The sequence below is a fragment of the Gymnodraco acuticeps genome, unplaced genomic scaffold, assembly GCF_902827175.1.
Source record: "Gymnodraco acuticeps unplaced genomic scaffold, fGymAcu1.1, whole genome shotgun sequence".
Lineage (NCBI taxonomy): Eukaryota > Metazoa > Chordata > Actinopteri > Perciformes > Bathydraconidae > Gymnodraco > Gymnodraco acuticeps.
In genome coordinates, this window is record NW_022990559.1 from 1,270,347 (window position 1) to 1,291,163 (window position 20,817).

The following is a 20,817-nucleotide window of genomic DNA, read 5'->3' on the forward strand; positions in this document are numbered from 1 at the left end:
AAATGTGTGTGTCATCTGCATAGCTATGGTAACTTATTTTGTTGTTCTTCATTATCTGAGCCAGTGGTAGCATGTAGATGTTAAAGAGAAGAGGCCCCAAGATGGAGCCTTGAGGAACCCCACATATCATATTTGTCAACTCAGATGTGTATTTACCTATAGAAACAAAGTTGTTTCTGTCCTTTAAGTAGGATTCAAACCAATTCAGAACTGTTTCCGAAAGTCCCACCCAGTTCTCCAGTCGGTCTAGTAATATGCTGTGGTCAACAGTGTCAAACGCAGCACTGAGATCTAATAATACTAACACTGAAGTTCTGCCACTGTCTGTGTTTAAGTGGATGTCATTGAAGAGCTTTACAAGAGCAGTCTCAGTGCTGTGGTTTGGACGAAAGCCTGACTGGAACACATCAAAACAGTTATTTAAATGCAAGAAATTACTCAACTGTTGAAAAACAACTTTTTCAATGATTTTACCTAGAAATGGGAGGTTTGATATGGGCCTGTAATTGTTCATCACTGAAGCATCTAGATTATTCTTTTTTAAGAGCGGTTTAATGACTGCAGTTTTCAGGGCCTGTGGAAAAATACCTGAGTGAAGAGATTTGTTTACTATATGAAGTAGATCTGAGGCCATGCAAGGAAAAACATCTTTGAAAAATCCTGTTGGAATAATATCAAGGCAGCAGGAGGAGGATTTCAGAAGTTGAATAATGTCCTCTAGGTTTTTATCATTAATCTGATGGAATTGTGTCATGGTGTTTGAATTGATGTTAAGTGGACACAGAGACAACACATTTGCTGTTCCTGATGCAGAGGCACTGACTGCTTGTCTGATTTTCTGAATTTTGTCAGTGAAGAAGGCAAAATCATTGCACGCCCTGGTGGATATAAATTCAGAGGCTAATGACACTGGGGGGTTAGTTAGTCTGTCGACGGTAGCAAACAAGGCACGTGCGTTGTTTTTGTTTTTGGTAATGATGTCAGAGAAGAACGATTGTCGTGCGTTTTTCAATTCCAAATTATAAAGGCCAAGTCTCTCTTTATAGATTTCAAAGTGAACCTGGAGATTTGTTTTTCGCCACCTGCGTTCAGCTTTTCGACATTCTCTTTTTTCTGTTTTCACGCTCATGGCCTTTCTCCATGGAGATATTTTCTTGCCAGACACTTCCTTTACCTTAGTTGGAGCAATGGCATCTATAACATTTTTAATTTTTGAATTAAAATGATCTACTAGCTCATTTACTGAGATGTTGGCAGGGGCAAGTGTGGAAGAAAAATTCTGAGTAAACATTTCCCTAGTATTTTCAGTTAAATATCGCTTTGTGGTTACCTCTTTTTGAACATTTTTGTGAACAGAAATAGAGCTCTCAAAGAAAACACAGGAATGGTCAGAGAGTGCAACATCAGTCACCACAACCTTAGAGATATTCAAAAATTCTGAGTAAACATTTCCCTAGTATTTTCAGTTAAATATCGCTTTGTGGTTACCTCTTTTTGAACATTTTTGTGAACAGAAATAGAGCTCTCAAAGAAAACACAGGAATGGTCAGAGAATGCAACATCAGTCACCACAACCTTAGAGATATTCAGACCCTTTGAGATAATTAAGTCCAGAGTGTGCCCCTTATTGTGCGTGGGCTCCGTCACATGCTGAGTCAGTCCATAGCTATCAAGAACACAAAACAGTTATTTTGCCCCTCTGTCCTGGGGGTTGTCAACATGGATGTTAAAATCACCAACAATGACTAGACGGTCAAAGTCAATACACACTATAGACAGCAGTTCAGTAAAGTCATCAAAAAAGCTTGCACAGTATTTGGGTGGTCTATAGATATTTAGGAACAGAGCTCGAGAGGAGCATTTCAGTTGAAGGGCCACATATTCAAAAGAATCAAAGTTTCCATAAGATGTCTTCTTCCTGCATTGAAGGGAATCATTGAACAGAATAGCAACTCCACCCCCTTTCTTATGCATTCTTTCCTGACTCATAAAACTAAAGTTGGGAGGGGTTGATTCGATAAGAACAGCTGCACTGTTATTTTGTTCAATCCAAGTTTCTGTTAAAAACATAAAATCGAGATTGTGCTCAGTGATAAAATCATTGATTAAAAATGTTTTTCCTGCCAAAGACCTGACATTTAATAAAGCTAGTTTAAGTTTGTTAAACACACTATCAGTCATGTTTTTTGTAACAAGCTGTGGCTGACATGGAATCACTGCTAAATTAGATACACTCACACAAACATTTGAGCGCTTCCTGTTTCTATGATTCACCGCTCTTAATCTATTACCTATCAACACAGATATCGGCAAAGCTACTGGCAGGCAGGGCCCCGACATGTCCTGGAAAGAGTTAAGAGTGCCATACGCCCTTGAGCCTGGACCCATCACATATCAGTAATATATATATAGGATGGGTTACACATATTCAGGCCACCTGAAACTAGATGTTGGATCTCAGTGGAGCATTTGGGATAGATGAGAGCAGGCCGGTTATAGCGATTAGGAGATACACGGGGCCAGTGATAATTGCGAGAAGACACATGAACAGGAATGGAGAAAATACACATGATTATAGCATGAGGTGCTAGAAAACTAAAGAAAAGAGAAATAAGACACCAGCTCAATCAGAGTAGGATTTGCCTCCTCTTTGCCTCCCTCGTGACTCCCGCAGGACTCTAATGTCTTTGTCAGTCTTACTCCCGCAGGACTCTAATGTCTTTGTCAGTCTTCGGCTGTCTGACGCTCCAGGAAAGAGCTACCTAAAATGGACGCCTGATTGCTGAGTTCTCACAGCTGTGGGGCCACGCCCCTCTAATTAGTTAACTCTCTACAGCTGATGGGCGACAGTAGACTGGCCCTGCCTATATTGTAATGCAGGCTTGAGTGCCCCTACTGAGACCTGTGTAGCAGGTTTCGCCTGAGCAGATCTGAGATTTAAAATCTCTCAAAAGCGCCGTTTTAGCTACAATAACTACAGAACAATTATACAGAGTAGAATAAATGAAACAGAGAAGTCTAATTAAACAAGAATATAACTTACAGTGGTTGCTGCGTCAATAGGTAATATCGTCACCCGGTCCAGATGCACACTGTGCATATTATATGTGGGCCACATACAATGAAGTGGCCGGCCGGATTTGGCCCCCGGGCCTTGAGTTTGACACCCCTGTAGTAGACCATGTTCACTTCAAACCGCGCACTACTTTGGCTTTTTAAATGTTTTTCTAAGAAATACATTGGCTTGCTTTCCTTTTAACTTGGTTAGAGCTACATTAATGATACTACACTACATTATTCTGTGTGTGTACAGGTACAACCTCACCACTGAAAGTAGGGAAGTATAGACTTATTGGCATCGTCTTCGATCCATGTTTTTTATATATATTATGTTCACATAATCATTTGTTTTATCATTTGGATTTCCTATGTTGTATCTTATTTTTATTTTTTTATCCATAACCACAACATATGTTGCCCTTGTTTCCGTCCAGGAAGAAGAGTCCGTCCAAGGTTTCTTCCATTTTTTCCCAATGAATTGTCTGGTTTCTTGAGAGTTTTTGTTGTACGCTGCGACGGTCTGAGGGTTCCATACGCTGTAGACACTCTAAAGCCCCCTGAGACAAATGTATAATTTGAGGGCTGTATAATAAAATGTAACAGCAAATTAGTATGCTGTTGCATCATTACACCGACCGCCTCCTTATTTAGCATATTACCGTTGACGTATACAATGTACAATATTTTTTATTAAGGGTAAATTAGTTAGTACTTCAAGTACAATCCTCATTGCTGCTCTAATTTTCTGAGAGCTTCTTCGGAGAGCAGAGCCTTTTTTCGTACTTCCTGCGTAACCACTTACTATAAATAGTAAATTACTTGGTGAAAGCATCTCTGGCTGAAATGATATGCCAAATTACAGAGAGCAGAAAGGACAATCAGATGCCACATAGGGAGCGAGAGGGCTGATGAGTTCAACTTAAATGTCATATCAGCGGGAAGTTCCATAATGGTAGTTAAAACAGAACCATTTTTAGATATCAGGCACCATGGGAACATAGCACCATGGTGAGCCGACTGTAATCTTCCCTCTATATATAACTTCTCAGTTTGAATAGCATACATTTTATTAAGGAACAAAAATGTAATGCTAAGGGACTAATACATATAAAATATACATCGTATGGCTTTGTGTAAGTGGCTCTCTTTCTATTGCCAGTTTAGCCTATAGTATTGCCATACAGTATATGGCTCTGTAATTGCTGTGATTTTACTCTGTTTACACTCAAATAAATGGTGGTAGCACTGGAATTGTAAACGCATCACATTTCATTTCCGTTACAGGAAATACTTCATTTCAACAGAGTGGGTGCGTGGGGGAGGAAAAGGGAAATGTATTTGAGTTTATATCACTTATTTTTGCATAAATGTTAAGAAATAAAAACATTTTAAGATGTAAACAGAATAGAAGTGCACATAAATATCACTACAAATAAATATAAGTATGATTCTAGCTAATACAAAGACAAACTATTAGATACAACTTGATTTGATGCACATATATTATTAAAAGTGTAAGTATGAAATTCAATTGCAATACCTGATAGTATAAATCGAAGTTTATTTATATAGCCCAATATCACAAAACACATTTGTCTCTTTAAATATTACCAAACATGACTGACTGCTAAAAGATAAATACAATTACAGGAAAATAATTAAAAGACACGATTGTATAAAATACAAATACAATGAGAACAAAAAGATTAAAAATACAATAAAATATAAAATAAGATTAGGACCCAGGAGGACAAGCATAATCTGAAACCAGCTCTATAGGCTTTAATAAAAGGAAGTTATTCAGCGCACTCTTGAAAGTATAGACACTGTCTGCCTCTCTGATCAAAGCAATAAAAGAAGGATGCATGGTTTCCTTTCGAGCATCCTCTTATCTTCCAAACTCATCTCTCTTCTCTCAGGTATCTGAGCTACAACAGCATCTCCATCCTGAAGCCGGGGGTTTTCAAGGACCTGCACAAGCTGGAGTGGTTGTATGTTTCTTCTCTACTGAAAGAAAGTTCTGCAATAGGATTCTTTACTTTATGTACTGTAAATATTGCTTTGCCATAGGCTGAGGAGTCCAGTTTTATGATGAATAATTCCTATTTTCTTCCCTTGCATTGTTTTCTTTGTATTGCACTTGGGTAATACTTCATCCAAATCTTTATTAATGCCGTTTCATCCGAATCAATACTCTGCGAATGAGGCTGAAACTGTATCTTGTGTTTTCTTGTTTCAGGATCTTAGAAAATAATAATATCCATCAAATATCCTCCATGACCTTCTCAGGACTGAACTCGCTCGTTTTACTGTGAGTTCTTAGTTCTTAGTTTTCTTTGTGTGGTCTATTATCAAACCATCAAATGTTCTGCTATTAAAAGCCTTTGTTGAACTGAATGAGTGTTCCTCCTGTGCCTCACGTCATTTCATTGTGTCTCCCTGATCGACAGAGTTTTGTTGAACAACTCTTTGACAAAGCTGGATGACATATGTCGGGAAATGCCCATTTTGAACTGGCTGTAAGTAACATGTCAAGAAATCATGAGATGTCTTGTCAAAAATGTGGCATGTATTTTGATGATTTTTTCCCTGTCTTTGTGTGTATGGTATGTGTCTAATATTTCATGTGTGTGCCTTTCATTACCCTTCTTGCAGGGATTTGGAGGGAAATCTCATTGAAACCATTGGAAATGTGTCTTTCTCCTCATGCAGTATGCTGACAGTTCTGTAAGTAGATATTTACATAACGCATGACGCAGGCAAAGATTTAGCTTTAATATTAAAGGTCACCTATCATGCTATTTTTAGGCAATAGCATAGGTCTCAGATATATACAAATATATAAAAAACATGTCTATGAAGTGTTTTGCTCAAAATACCAAACAGATCACCCATTCTAGCCATGCCTCGTATCCCTCTATTTCACTTCCTGTTTCAAAAGTGCTGATTTGGGGTATAAAGCTTTAAAAAAAAAAAATGTGATTAAAAAAAGGAGGGGCCGGCAGCTACTGTCTAAACTAAATGCTGCCGTGATGAAACGCCATATCATGGATTATCAAGGATTATTTCTGAAACAGTATGGAGCTCAAAGGCTTTCTCTCTTACCGGTTATACCACAAGGTGAGGTCCTTTTGATTTCCTGCTTCTTCACACACATGCTCTCCAGTACAGGTTAGCTGTGAGTGTTAGCGATGCTAATGTAAACACCGACCATATTACGTCCAAAACAGTCGGGCATTGTTTCTGATAGCAACGTTTCTGATAGGGCCGTGGGTGTAAAGCCAGCCTACATTTCCGATATTATGTCATATCGGACGCAAATCTGGATCAGCTCCGTTGTAGCCCCGTTTTTAGAGATTTGGGTACGGAGGAAAAGAGAGGGTTTTATTTTATGACGCTGCGTGAGTTCCCCGACACACCGGGGACACATTTTTATGTATAAAATACATCAAAAAGTGCATTTTGCATGATAGGTCCCCTTTAACACTTTTGCCTGAATTCCTATGAGATTTCAAATCAGCCTCCGTTAACATATTATTAGGCTTATGCATGGACTCAATGCTGGCAGTTCTAATTAAAAAGTTTAAAAAGTAGTCATATGATCCTTTTTTTGTATGTATTGTCTTTCCCCAGGGTTTTACAGCAGAACAGGATCAGCCACATACACGAGCAAGCTTTCTCAGTCCTCCCAAGGCTTGGAGAATTGTAAGTTCATTTTTTTTTTTTATTGAGCAAACACACTTTGAAGAAACAAATAACATGACTTTGAAGATTCAGCCAAAATGCAATATGCAATTTAGTGCTGCTTATTCTTAAGGTGTGCTACACATAGTGACTAGAGAGCTGCGGAAGATAATGAAATGAACAGTTAGGGGAAAAAAGCAATAAATGCATCGTAAAGAGACATTTTTGTGGATATTTCGTAATAATTCAATTTCTGCTTAATATTTTACTTTAGGGCACCATGTTATCATTTATAGCCTGTGCTTTTAAAAAGTATTTGAGCTTTCTTATAAGCAGTACAAAATTATAAATAGCTACAAGCAACAACTGATACCATTCAAAAACACAAGTTTAACGAGCTCACATTTAGAATGGCTTGAATGATCAAACGCATGTTGTTTTGTTAATGAAGACCATTTGTTCTCCTGTGCCCTGTTAGCTGTGAGGCCTGGGGGCGGTCATTTCTGTCTTTGCTTTGTTTTGTGTTTTAGTTAGTGTGGGAGGATTTGTCCAAAACTTTGTTTCAGCAACATTTAAACTTGGCAGATTGTAGACGTATATGTGAGCTAGGTGCCTAAGGTTTACAGTATGTTGGTTAGTCTTCAAAATTACCACTTGCCTAACTTTTCCCTCAGGTCAGGTCTGCTTTGTTAACAGACCTGACCTGTTTTTTATAATCTACGGATTGGGTCTTTGTTTGATTGTTTATGAATATCTATGGTCTCCAGAAGTCGAATGTTGCTGTTTGTTAGCAAACCTGACACTTTTCGACTTGTGACAATCCCAAATATAAACCAAAAAGGTAAGAGCCAAAAAAAAAGTGATATTGAAAAAATATATATTTCAAATCAAATCAAATCATGTTTTATTTATATAGCACATTTAAAAACGATTTGTGGTCGAGCCAAAGTGCTGTACATGTAATACAAACACTTTTCTACAATAGCAAACAGAAAACAATAATTTACAACAGCAAATATAAAAATCAAACACAAGGAAAGTCGTACTCCGCTCTGACTAGAAGGCCAGAGAGAAGAAGTGAGTCTTTAATGTAGTTTTTTTTTAAATATACACACAATTTGGTGCATTCTGGAAAAGCATTCATGTTTCCCAGAGGAGGAACCACTTTCAATGTAAGCACTAATTAGCATTCCCTCTGGTATTTCCATCAGTTAGTGGTAAATTGTTGTAGACAATATCTCAGAAACTAAAAGATGATTCCTTTAAAGGTTTAAGAAATGTATTTCAACTCGTACAGTTACACAGTAAAACTATATGCAGTATATTTGCGGTTACTTTTAAAATGACTATAAATGACTAAGTCCAGGCACTTTCAAGAAAACTACTGCGGACTTTGACCGAGATGGCCAATGACAATTATTCGCCCAGTTAATTGAACATAATCTGAGTCGTTTTTAACATACTTTCCCCTTATTGTTTGTTTTATTTTTTATATTTTACATATATGGCTGGCTTTATGTCATGATACAGTGTTGCCACCATATTAGTAAGGAATGTCTAGTTGTAGTATAACCTTGAACATATGTGTTTTTATTCTGTATTGATGTTTTTCTTTTATGTACTTCAATGCATTCCACTCTTCAGTTCTTGTTTCTGACTTTCTCACGAACAGAGGTACACAAGTGTCACAGCTCTTTACTTCCTACCTTTGATGATTCCTCTGTGATCTTTGCAAAGTTCCCTTTCTTTGTTTTGTTTTTTTCATTGTATGGGATTTACTGTTTAGTCGTTCAAATCGTTTTATTTTAGCCATTAAAAGCCTCATGAGTCTTAACAGCTCTTCTGAAAATCTTTATTGATTTTGACTGTTTTTGCCTCCTGAGATCTTGACATGAGATTTTTCATAGATAACATGTCTTAATTAAACCACATCAAATTGGACTTCTGCTACCAAAAACACTAGTCAATATCTTTGAAACTCACATACATTGGATCAGAAATGCTTAAAATGTACCTGATAAACAATTAGCATCTGTCTGTGTTTGTCTTATAGAGAGTAACAGATGAGTGATAGACAGCGCTTTAGGAGTTATTCACAATAATCTAAACCTCAAATACCCAAATTAACTTTATTGTTGCCAACAAAAAATCCCATGAAAAGAACAAAACCAACAATCAGTAAATCCTTTTAGACAGTTGTGGCCAAAGCCTGATGAAAATAAAACATTCCTCTGTGCCATTAACACATCTCTGAGCACAGGATTTGCAACAGGAAATATTTTTATAATTAAATTCGTATTTACTCTGTATGAGTAACATCACCTTAAAACTACAATGCCCTTCTGTTTTTAGAAAAGTACGAACAAATACTTTTGTGACCAATTTGTGAAGCCAATGGCTATGCCTAAATCCTGCATCCTGCTCCTCCAAGAGAACTCCATTTGTATAGAGGTCTATGAGAAAATGACCCTACTCTTACTAGATGTGTTGCCCCATTCAACATTTACCTGATCCTTTGATGGTTCTAATTACTGGTTTGAAGTCGTCGTCAATAAAGCATGAGGTTATTTTGTAACTGATGGTCCCAGTTAGAGGAAAATAGACTATAAAGCATATGTTTGACCTCCGCAGTGTTTTCCAGTTTAGGTGTTACAACTACGCCTTACAACTTTAACCATTTCACATTTGTTTAGGTCCTGAAAGTTATATGTAACATTTTAGTATCCATGAATTTTCTTGTTCAGTTTTCCGTTTAATTTACCGTAATTTTCGGACTATAAACCGCGCCTTTTTTCCCATTTTTCGACCCTGCGGTTTATATAACGGTGCGGCTAATCTATGGATTTTTACAGCTAACGGCCACTAGGGAACCTCCTAAATCTATGGATTTTACAGGTTACAGTCCACCACCTTTAACACTATGGGCTCTATGACCGGTCCGCGCCCGCCACCTTTAAGCGGCGGGCTCCAGCAGGAAAAGCTGGAGGCCGGAAAAGAGTGAGACAGGTAGCGCGCCAAAGTAAAAGTGGAACCGAGAGTGGTACGAGAGACAGAACGAGAGCAAGACAGACAGACAGACATTACGAGAGCGAGACAGTTTGTGCAAAGGAAGTTTTCATGCACAAACCCTGCCGGTACGTGCGCTGGGAGCGCACCGTTTAAGTTTGAAAGTTGAAAAGTTTGTGTGTCTGAAACGCTATGTGATACAGTACAGTTTACACAGCACAGTACATGTTCTGTTGTTACTATTGCACTAAATGGTAACACTTGAATACGTTATGCAAATATGCAACTTGTTTGTTGAAATGTTAATAAATGGGAGCTTCCTCAAACAGCCATCTCTTTCCCGACAATCCCCTCTGTGCACGAACCCTTACATATGGTAATTAAACATTAAAACACCTACGGCTTATCGTCCAGTGCGGCTTATATATGTAGCCTACACATCATTCAATTTAGCTGCTGCGGTTTATATGCAGGTGCGCTTTATAGTCCGAAAATTACGGTAGTTCCACTATTTTGTGTCATTTGAAGATGGTGACACCCAAAATGCCAAACTTATGGTTTCAAAAATATAGTCCATAAAACCAATGAGTAACGTCTTGGTGAATTATGTGCACTTTTTTTTAACATTGTCTATGTATGTATGCGACACGTTTTAAAGATGTGTTTCATCAGTAGAAATACATGAGTTGGGGGTGAGGGCTACAGTTAATCTGAATTAGTTGCAAAGTATATTGAGATCAATTTACATATTGTGGGTTTTAGTATTTTCATTATATTTCTTTACTAAGAAAGACAAAGGCTCCATTTACATATAACCCACAACTGAATAAAGCAAGTTCATGTTTTGTGATTAATGAAAATCGTCGGTGCCTCAAAAAGCTGAATTACTTTATAAAGTTATTGAGGTTTGAATGTTTTTATTGTGTATCTTTATAAATCCTTTCTCTGTACATTGTAAAAAGTTTCAGAGATTGGATTATTTTTGTTATGATCTGTCGGATACCCACTCATAAATATGTATTGCTTGCTTTTTTCCCCTGAAACCATTGTGGATTTGTCTCGGGGCGCAGGGACCTATCGAACAACAGACTGGAGGCGATCCCTCCTAATCTCTTTGTTTTACTCGGGGATTTACTCCAACTGTGAGTTATATTTACACAAATGCTCTAGGATGTACAGTTGTGTATACCTTAGCAATAACATGAATATGTATTAGGGTTTATATGTTGATGCTGTTAAGAAATTACCATTACTTCATTACAGATTAATGCAGATGGTTTTTAATGTTATAATTAGACAAGAAAGTACTCTTTGATAGATTACTCCAACACATTGCATTTTCTTGCTTCTTGTTTCACAATAAGAAGCCACTGTCTTTCCTAAAGACAGCTAATAACAAAGCTGTTATCATTCAGATAAATTGGATGACCTGCTACATTTGTTCTTCTGAATCCCTCGTTCTGAGGTTATATCTGAATCTAACACCCCTGCATTTTAAAACATACTTTAGAGAGATAATAACAGCTTGAAAATACTCTACATGCCTATTTCTGAGAAAACAAACGTACAAAAATAGACCATTTGCATTATTCAATGAAATTCTACAGAATTGACGCTTGACAGGCAGTTAATGCACTGAATGTCAACAATGCGGTGGGTGTGTAACAAGGTAACGATAAATATTGCAAGGACACAGCTTCATGAACATGCACCAGTTGTGGCTGTCACATGTAGCGGAGAAATGTGGACCCAAACACGAAGACAGGAGCGAATAACAGAAAGATACCTTTATTTAAAGGCGTGGTCCAAGGCAAAGGCAAAACAGGGCTAACCAGGACCGAACAGAACTTCCTGATGTAAGACAAACGAGTATCCAACAAAGACTGAACAAAAACCAGGACTTGAAGGTCACCTATTATGCAAAATCCACTTCTTCATGTCTCTTCTACATCAACATGTGTCCCCTCTGTGTAAAGAGCTTCTGAAAGTTTCAGGAAAAAAGATTCTCTCTCTTATTGTCCTGATCCATTTATATAAAAACCTGTCTGAAAATGAGCTGATCAGATTTTGGCCAATTTATGATGTCATAACGATTTTTGTGGCTTGTGTAACCATTAGCCAATCACCAACCAAGGTAACCCCCCCCCCCCACACACACCTTATCACCTGAATCTCCTCCTAGAGCTCCATTGAGTTATTTTTAACCAGATATCTCTCAGAGGGGCGGGGAGGGGCTCCTTATTCTCATCTAAAGTAACAGACAAAGAATCAGCACTTTTGAAACAGGGCTAAAACAGAGGGGATTATGGGTAATGCTGCAATGATCTGTTTGGTGTTTGGAGCCAAACTCTTCAGACATGTTTGTATATATCTGAGACCTGTAATATATTGATGAAAAACAGTAAAATAGGGGACCTTTAAATACAAGGAAGTAATGCTAGGGATAATACTTCATGATAATGGTAGTTAAAAGCAACCACCCACTTGCATAGACAACGTTGACACTTGTTAGGTAAATGGAAATGATTTCGACATTATGTAATTGAATGTTTTCTTTTATCTTTTAGGAATATATCATATAATCCCATCATGGAGCTCCAAGTCGACCACTTTGACAAGTTGCATAAACTGAAGTCATTGTAAGTATACACCAAACGTCTCCTGCAAGAGAAAATAAAGAGGCCCTTTTATGCTTTTGGGGGATTTGCCTTCCCTGTTGTCTGAAAAAACCTCTATTGGACTACTTTGCTTACTTCCTGTAACACAGTGACATCACCTAGTAACACTGTGACTTGTGCTTATATTGGCTAGCGCTCCAACACATTGTACATGATAGGGCTCAGACTGGGCTCTGGTTTCAGACAGAGGGGGAAAAGAGGTGCTGCAGCACAGGCAGTATGAGAATAATAAAGAGATTTTTGAGCATTACATTAGTAGAGGCAAAGTAGAGGCACACAATACAAATATAAACCTGGACATTAGCATATAAGGACCCCTTTGTGCTTGATTTGAGTCATTCAGCTCACATGCTTAAAGTTGCAGAAGAGCATGAACAGAAACACATCGGTGATGAACCTGTACAATGTGAAATGTTCACACAAGTCCTTGAAAAGCTATTAGAGGACAGCTTTTGTGCTTCTGAAAACTCTTTTAGCTATAAATCCATAAAGCTAAATGTGTCTGTGTGAGTGGATCCTGACTGAATATATATCTATTCATACTCTCCAGGAGCATAGAAGGGATCGAAATTGGAAACATACAACGGAGGATGTTCGAACCTCTCAAATACTTGACTCATATGTAAGTACTCCATTGTCATTGTTGTACTGCTAAACCTCATTTGGCCTTGACTGTCATGCTGATTCGCACCATATTCCTTGTGGATAGTCCAACAACAAGCCTTATCGAGATTGTCAGGGTTCTCTTCCAACTGGGATATGATTAAGTCAGGCTTAATGTAATCCATGGTCTCTGTGTGTATAACAGCTGAAGATGCACATGCACCTCTAGCCAGGGATGTAATGGAGAAAAAATAAAGGCTCTTCCAGCATTGCAAACAATCATTGAACCTCCTCCAGGCCTTTTCTTCCATAGTTTCATTCATGATTCAGTAGGATAGTTTGTTTTGCTGTAAAATAAAAAATCGATATATATTCATATCAGCCTCTGCTATGTTTGTCGAGCTAAAAGTAAATGACAGCCTGCTAAGCTGTAAACTAAAATGGTGACCGTGGTTAACTTTTCCTACTTAGCATTAGCATGTCAATATTGCCATTGTGAACAACATTACATTGCATTTAGCTGACGCTTTTGTCCAAAGCGACTTACAATAAGTACATTCGACCAGGAAGACACAACCTTGAAGAAAACAGAATCATATAAGTACATCAGGTTTCATAGAGCCAAACATTTCAAGTGCTACTCAACTGGCTTTAGGTAAGCCAGTCCTTTATTAGTATAAAAGTGCTTCGTTAATAGTTCTATCGCTCGAAGTGGAGTCGAAAGAGATGAGTTTTCAGTTTGCGCCGGAAGATGTGCAAGCTATCTGCCGTCCTGATGTCAATGGGGAGCTCATTCCACCATCTTGGAGCCAGGACAGCAAACCCACGTGTTTTCGCCGATGGGAACTTGGGTCCCCCTCGCAGCGAGGGCGCAACGAGTCGTTTGGTTGATGCAGAGCGGAGTGCACGCGCTGGGGTGTACGGTTTAACCATGTCCTGGATGTACGAAGGGCCAGATCCATTCGCAGCATGGTACGCAAGTACCAGTGTCTTGAAGTGGATTCTAGCAGTTACCGGAAGCCAGTGAAGGGAGCGGAGGAGCGGAGTGGTGTGGGAACATGTAGGAAGGTTGAAGACCAGACGAGCCGCTGCATTCTGGATGAGCTGCAGAGGTCGGATGGCACATGCAGGTAGACCAGCCAGGAGGGAGTTGCAGTAGTCTAGGCGTGAGATGACGAGAGCCTGGACCAGAACCTGAGTCGCTTTCTGTGTCAGCTGGGGACGTATCTTCCTGATGTTGTAAAGCGTGTATCTGCAGCAACGGGTTGTAGCAGCAATGTTTGCAGTGAAGGACAGGTTGTTATCTAGGGTCACACCCAGATTCCTTGCAGTCTGAGTCGGGGAAACAACTGAGGTGCCGATGTTGATTGTTAGGTCAAGAGTGGGACAATCTTTTCCCGGGAGGAAGAGCAGCTCAGTCTTGTCAAGGTTGAGCTTGAGGTGGTGAGCAGACATCCACTGAGAGATGTCAACTAGACAAGCAGAGATGCGTGCGACGACCTGGGTCTCTGAGCGGGGAAAGGACAGAATTAATTGGGTGTCGTCAGCGTAGCAGTGGTAAGAAAAACCATGCGGGCTAATGACAGATCCAACGATGAACAACATGCAGCTTCTGTTAGAACCATAAATGGCTTTGTATTCCGCTTTGTTGTACCAGTGGAGGTGAAGGTATTCATCAGATGTCCCAAAGTAATTGCAAAATACAGTACACTACAAATCAAAGAGAAGCATGTTAATCGAAATAGCTTTTTTTGATTAAGTGCACTACCTTCAAACCCCAAGAACAGATGCTCCCCTCGCTTTAAATCAAAACAAATCCCAAATACAAAAAAAAAAATCAGACAACTTTCCTACTGTCTCAGTTTATGAAAAAAGAATAACCCTGTACAATACAGCTTTATTTATAAAGCAATTTAAAACCTCCAGACCAGAGTGCTGTACGAATGCACGCTTGGTGGTAAAACAAAACAAAAAGAAAACCTTGCAGCTGTAAATAAATAGACTCCCTCGTGTTCTTGATGTTCATGTAACTTGATCATCTTCTTTGATCTGCTTTCACAGCTACTTCAAGAAGTTCCAGTACTGCGGCTACGCTCCTCACGTGCGCAGCTGCAAACCCAACACAGACGGCATCTCGTCCTTCGAGGACCTGCTGGCCAACATCGTGCTGAGGGTCTTCGTTTGGGTCGTCTCCGCCACCACATGCTTCGGCAATATCTTCGTCATCTGCATGCGCTCCTACATCCGATCAGAGAACAAACTCCATGCCATGTGCATCATTTCCCTCTGCTGTAAGTCACGCTTCATTTAAACCAGGGGGGTCAAACTCAAATACACAGTGGGCCAACATTAAAAAATGGGTACTAGTCGAGGGCCGGACTGGTTCAATGTTTATTGCAAAACGTATTGAAATGAACTTATTGCACATATTAAACCTGGAACTAACAAAGCTTAAATGATTGCCTATAAAAACAACATTAAACATTAAATAATCAGTTGCATTAATTTCTTATGGCTCTATCTGCAGCTTTTCCAGAGTCATTTCTTATGATTACATTTCTCCACAGGCCAACAACAGCTTCAACAAAACTATTTCCCTCAAAGAGAAACCAAACATGCCCTGTTGTCGTGAGAGAGAAAGTGCAAGAGGAAACATCCATGGAAACCCAGTGTGCTGCTCTGTGATGCTAGTTCAAGCAGATACTTAGCATCTCATCTTGGGTGCAAGTTCATCAATGTTTGGGGTCAGGCTCTGAGCAGAGGAGACCCTCAGGATGGAGTGAAGGTGTGCGTGCAATATACCGGCGGGCCAGATCTAATAGTAATTAGAAATGATCCTGCGGGCCGAAATTAAATCCACCACGGGCCTGATTTGGCCCCCGGGCCTTGAGTTTGACACGTGATTTAAAGCATGGATGTGTAGAAGCTTTTTACTTATATCATAATATTCTTTACGTTCACCATGAAGTGACGACATTACAAGTCATTAGGAGGAAGAAGATGTAGTATTAACTGCTCAAAATACGATAGATAACTGTTTGCACTATTCATCAATTGCAAGCACCTCTCTATGTTTATAGACCTGGTGTAAAAGTGACAAATTCTGCAAAACAACTTTTCTTCTTGGGAAGTTAAAAGAGGTCCAAGCTTTTTGAAATTGAAATGAGTTTGAAATGTGCTTATCAGTGCGTTTCCTCACATATTGTATATTACACACAAAGTTAAACACCCTCATGAATAAGACTAAATGCAAACATAATAAAATCTCAGTCCAAAATAAACATCTCAATACAAATATTTACATACTCCAAGAACTGATTCCTGCACAAACCGCTCAACGATTACCGTCAGTGATAAATGATCGCACTTTCCCGACTCTTCCACCAGATAATAAACAGTAATGTAGATGCACCAAGTTTATGTATAGTTTTGAAATATAGCTTGTTCATTGATTACTTTTTTTATGGCATAAACTCACAATAAACTTTCAAAAACCCCTTGACATGAACGCCTTGGCATATTAGAAATGTGTGAGTGTGATATTTAGATATGCAACCCTATCTTCTTCTTAGATATGCGGTGGCATTCAGATGGGGATGAAGGGGTGAGTGATCAAAGGGCTTCTTCTTCTGCAGAGTTCTCTTATAAATATATAAAAAAAGGAGATTCTGGAGATGATTGCTTTACAATGCACAGTTGTACAATTGCTCCTGTCTCACTACTGATTTTTGTACGGAAATGATGTAAAGATGAGAATTTGAGAATTGGCATGGACACTGCACAGGTAGTGGTTTAATATAAACTGCAATCATCTAAGGCAGGGGTGTCAAACTCAATTTCATCGCGGGCCACATCAGCATTATGGTTACACTCAGGGGCCGGTTGTAACTATATAAATACACAGTACCAGTCAAAACTTTGGACACACCTTCTCATTCATTTATTTCATTTTCATTTAATCGTTTATTTGGTAGGGACAATGCACAATAATGAACACTTCAAACGTTAAAATGCGTCAAGCGTAACAGTGCCAGATTTAGCTTTGAGCTCATTTCCATCCGCAGTCCCTCACATAAAACATTTAAGAAAATTACTAGGGCCGGGACTTTAACGCGTTAATTAAGATTAATTAATTACACAAAAATTAACGCGTTAAAAAAATTAACGCATTTTAATCGCACTTATTTTTGCACCGCGGAACGTTTTTCACTGGATGAGTTTCAGGCGTACCGATTATACTGGAGCACCAACTAACGTTCATGACTTCAGACAACAACAAACCACAGTGAACAACAGTGGGAAATGTTGTTTTAAAAAACGGACGGATGGAAGCGTCGATAAGAGCACGGTTGTGTGCAAATTATGCAAAAAGGAATTCGCATATCACCGCAGCACATCCAGCCTCAAGTATCACCTCAATGCAAAACATATAGCAGCTAGCGTGGAAGCTAGCGTGGACGTTAGCCTCTTTTATCGCGTTCACACCAAAAAGAGCCGGTACTAAAATGAGTTCATGAGAACCTTTTTACCCCCACGAAAGTCCCTGCTAGAGAGCAGAGAGCTGCTAGAGAGCAGGGACTTTCGTGCGGCTCTCTTGTGAGAAAAGAGCTATATTTCTGATTCGCTGGGCGGATTGCAAACCACGCCCCGTAAAACTCCCAAAAAGTTTTGTGAAGCCGCCATTTTATTATCCTCGCATTAGCATTGTTAGCATTAGCCCAGCGCAGAAACGCAGAGAGTCTAACTTATGGCAACACAAAATAAAACATGGGAGTGGTGGAGATGAGGAGGTGTCGGCGTTCTGGCGATTTACTCGGAAGGCTTCAGTAGAAGCTGCTGGGACTCCCAGCAGCTTCTACTGAAGCCAGTCCCCAACTCCGGGGACTTCCGGCCGGGGACTTTGGGCGGCAGTATACGACGTGAAGTGGTTTGCTGCCTGCCAGTAAACCCAAAGCAGAAGAAGAAGAAGTGACGTCGGCGGCTTCATTTGCCTAATCCACCCCCAGGTTCAAAGAGTTCTCATGAACCTTTGTGGGAAAAGTACTGCGGTGTGAATGCGCCTAATGGTATACTAAAATCCATGTGAAAAAAATTGCTTCTCACTGTTCTCAGGTCAAATATTTATATGTGATTAAAAATGCGATTAATTTCGATTAATTAATTACAAAGCCTCTAATTAATTAGATTAATTTTTTTAATCGAGTCCCGGCCCTAAAAATTACATTTTACAAACATAGCAAAAACAAAATACATGATATGCAAAAAGTGCAAAAGAGCAAGAGCAGCACAAGTATTTATGACATGGCAATACAATATCATTTCATTTCATTTCAAACCTTTATTTAACCAGATTGGTCCCATTGAGATCATAGATCTCTTTTTCAAGGGAGACCTGCAGCAATTAGGTTCCACATGAAACATAAGACAACATAAAACAATAGAGGATATCATACAACATATTTACAAGCTACATTTACATACTTATCAACATTTACAAATACCCATAGTCTCAAAGAGCATTTCACTTAGACTAGCTTTAAAAACATTCAGAGGAATACAATTGCTCAGTTTCAATTGTAGCTGTAGATTGTTCCAAGCAAGTGGAGCTGTGCACATAAAAGCTGTCTTACCTAAGACAGTCCTTGCTCTTGGTACATCTAACAATACTACATCATGCGATCTCAGACAATAGCTGCTTGCAACTCTCTGTGTTATCAGAGAGCAGATATAATACGGGAGTTTACCCAACAAAGCTTTATAAATAAACGTGTACCAATGACTGAGCCTCCGTACAGTAAGTGATGGCAAACCTGCCTTAGTATATACAGTGTACAGTGATGTGTAAGTGCTTTACAATTAGTGACACATCTCAGTGTGCTGTGAATATAGCAGCAACGACATGTAAAGTGCAAGAGGAGATACAAGAGATACCTAAAGTTCAAGAGGAGATACAAGAGATACCTAAAGTGCAAGAGGAGATACAAGAGATACCTAAAGTTCAAGAGGAGATACAAGAGATACCTAAAGTTCAAGAGGAGATACAAGAGATACCTAAAGTGCAAGAGGAGATACAAGAGATACCTAAAGTTCAAGAGGAGATACAAGAGATACCTAAAGTTCAAGAGGAGATACAAGAGATACCTAAAGTGCAAGAGGAGATACAAGAGATACCTAAAGTTCAAGAGGAGATACAAGAGATACCTAAAGTTCAAGAGGAGATACAAGAGATACCTAAAGTGCAAGAGGAGATACAAGAGATACCTAAAGTGCAAGAGGAGATACAAGAGATACCTAAAGTGCAAGAGGAGATACCCCTGTGTTAAAGTGCATTTAGTGTCTGTTTGTTTCTCAACCATTCTTTGAGTTGGCCTTTAAAACTATTGAAGGTTTTTATGTATTGTAATACTTTTCTACATTGTAGATTAATACTAAAGACATCAAAACTATAAAAGAACACATGAACAAAACAAAAAAGTGTTAAAAAATCCAGAATATAATTTATATTTGAGATTCTTCAAATGACCCCCCTTTTGCCTTGATGACAGCTTTGCACAGTCTTGGCTTCTCTATATAAATATACATATATAAATATATAATATATATTACATAATGTATTATATTACATTATTGGCTCTGCATTGGATTATTATCAGTTCTGGTAATAACTACGTCTGAAAGCAGAGGTCTAGGGCAAATAATTGAAAGCAAAAATTTAACAATTACACCAATTGTATTTTATATAATATTCTTTGCAAGCTCTTGCAGGCCGCATAAAATGAGGTCAGGGGCCAGATTTGGCTTCCAGGCCTTGAGTTTGACACCCATGTTAGATTCTTATTTCCTTAAGTCACAGGAGGAAATTGAAATCATGGCAGCATGTCGGTGAAGAGAACATAGAACAAGCAAATCCATCTTTATGGAACAGGCTGCTAGGATTCACTGAATGGCTCTATGCATGTGTAAAAAAAAAAAAGGGTACAATGCCTGTATGGTTATTATTCATATGAGAATTTCATCAAAGAGAAAATATACCAAGATATATGGGAAATGAATGTTCGTAATAATACTTTACTGTAGCTGGCGTTTCAGATCTCCGAGTCAAATATAAAGGATCAATGAACTTACCATAAGTCTCAAAGCAGCTCAGATCAAAGCGCTCAGAATATGCAAAGCAGAAGTTCTATGTTATCTGATATCTGCTTTCTTTCCTGCTACTACCACAGCCAAGCAGAGGAAGACAGGCGTTATTCATTATGTCATTTTGGGGCTTTCTACCTCAACCTTTAGGAAGTTTGTTACTAAAATGTCAGTGGGGATTGTTTTCAGTAGCACACTAATGCCGATAGCTGAGATCCAGGAAAAACAAAAAGGTCAATAACACAAGCCAAATATTTTCACGTAATTTCATTATTTGCATTTTTGTAACAACAGTGGAATATGACTCTCTGTGGAGGCAGGGCATATCTGGAAGTTGTTTTTAACCCTTGTGTTGTGTTCGAGAGCTGTTACTGTTCATGATGTTCGCGGGTCAATTTTGACCAATGATTTATTTCAGTCCAAAACACACAAAAATAATGAGTATCATCCAATATTGTTTGAACTACATCATAACTAACCGTAGAATCCTGTTGTAATTGTATGGCCCCAAAACACATTACACTACTAGTGCACACGTGCATGTGTGTGTTCAGGTTCAGTGTACATATACTTTGAGAAAGGTTGAGTCCCCGTGGGGGGAGGGGGGCCAGAGGGCGGGGAGACCAGGTGCATGTTGCGAACAATGATT

The 20,817-nt window shown here is 38.9% G+C and overlaps 1 protein-coding gene across 2 annotated transcripts in view; it reads left to right on the top strand.

Annotated features, from left to right (window-relative positions):
• Positions 1 to 20,817, top strand: part of rxfp1 (relaxin family peptide receptor 1) — a 97,529-nt gene that overhangs the window by 70,037 nt on the left and 6,675 nt on the right. For both annotated transcript variants that reach the window (XM_034227599.1, XM_034227600.1), the window contains 9 exons: positions 4,980 to 5,051; positions 5,300 to 5,371; positions 5,511 to 5,579; positions 5,716 to 5,787; positions 6,694 to 6,765; positions 10,821 to 10,892; positions 12,318 to 12,389; positions 12,979 to 13,050; positions 15,093 to 15,322. In XM_034227599.1, coding sequence (XP_034083490.1) covers positions 4,980 to 5,051; positions 5,300 to 5,371; positions 5,511 to 5,579; positions 5,716 to 5,787; positions 6,694 to 6,765; positions 10,821 to 10,892; positions 12,318 to 12,389; positions 12,979 to 13,050; positions 15,093 to 15,322 — 803 coding nt within the window. The remainder of the gene's footprint in view (positions 1 to 4,979; positions 5,052 to 5,299; positions 5,372 to 5,510; positions 5,580 to 5,715; positions 5,788 to 6,693; positions 6,766 to 10,820; positions 10,893 to 12,317; positions 12,390 to 12,978; positions 13,051 to 15,092; positions 15,323 to 20,817) is intronic.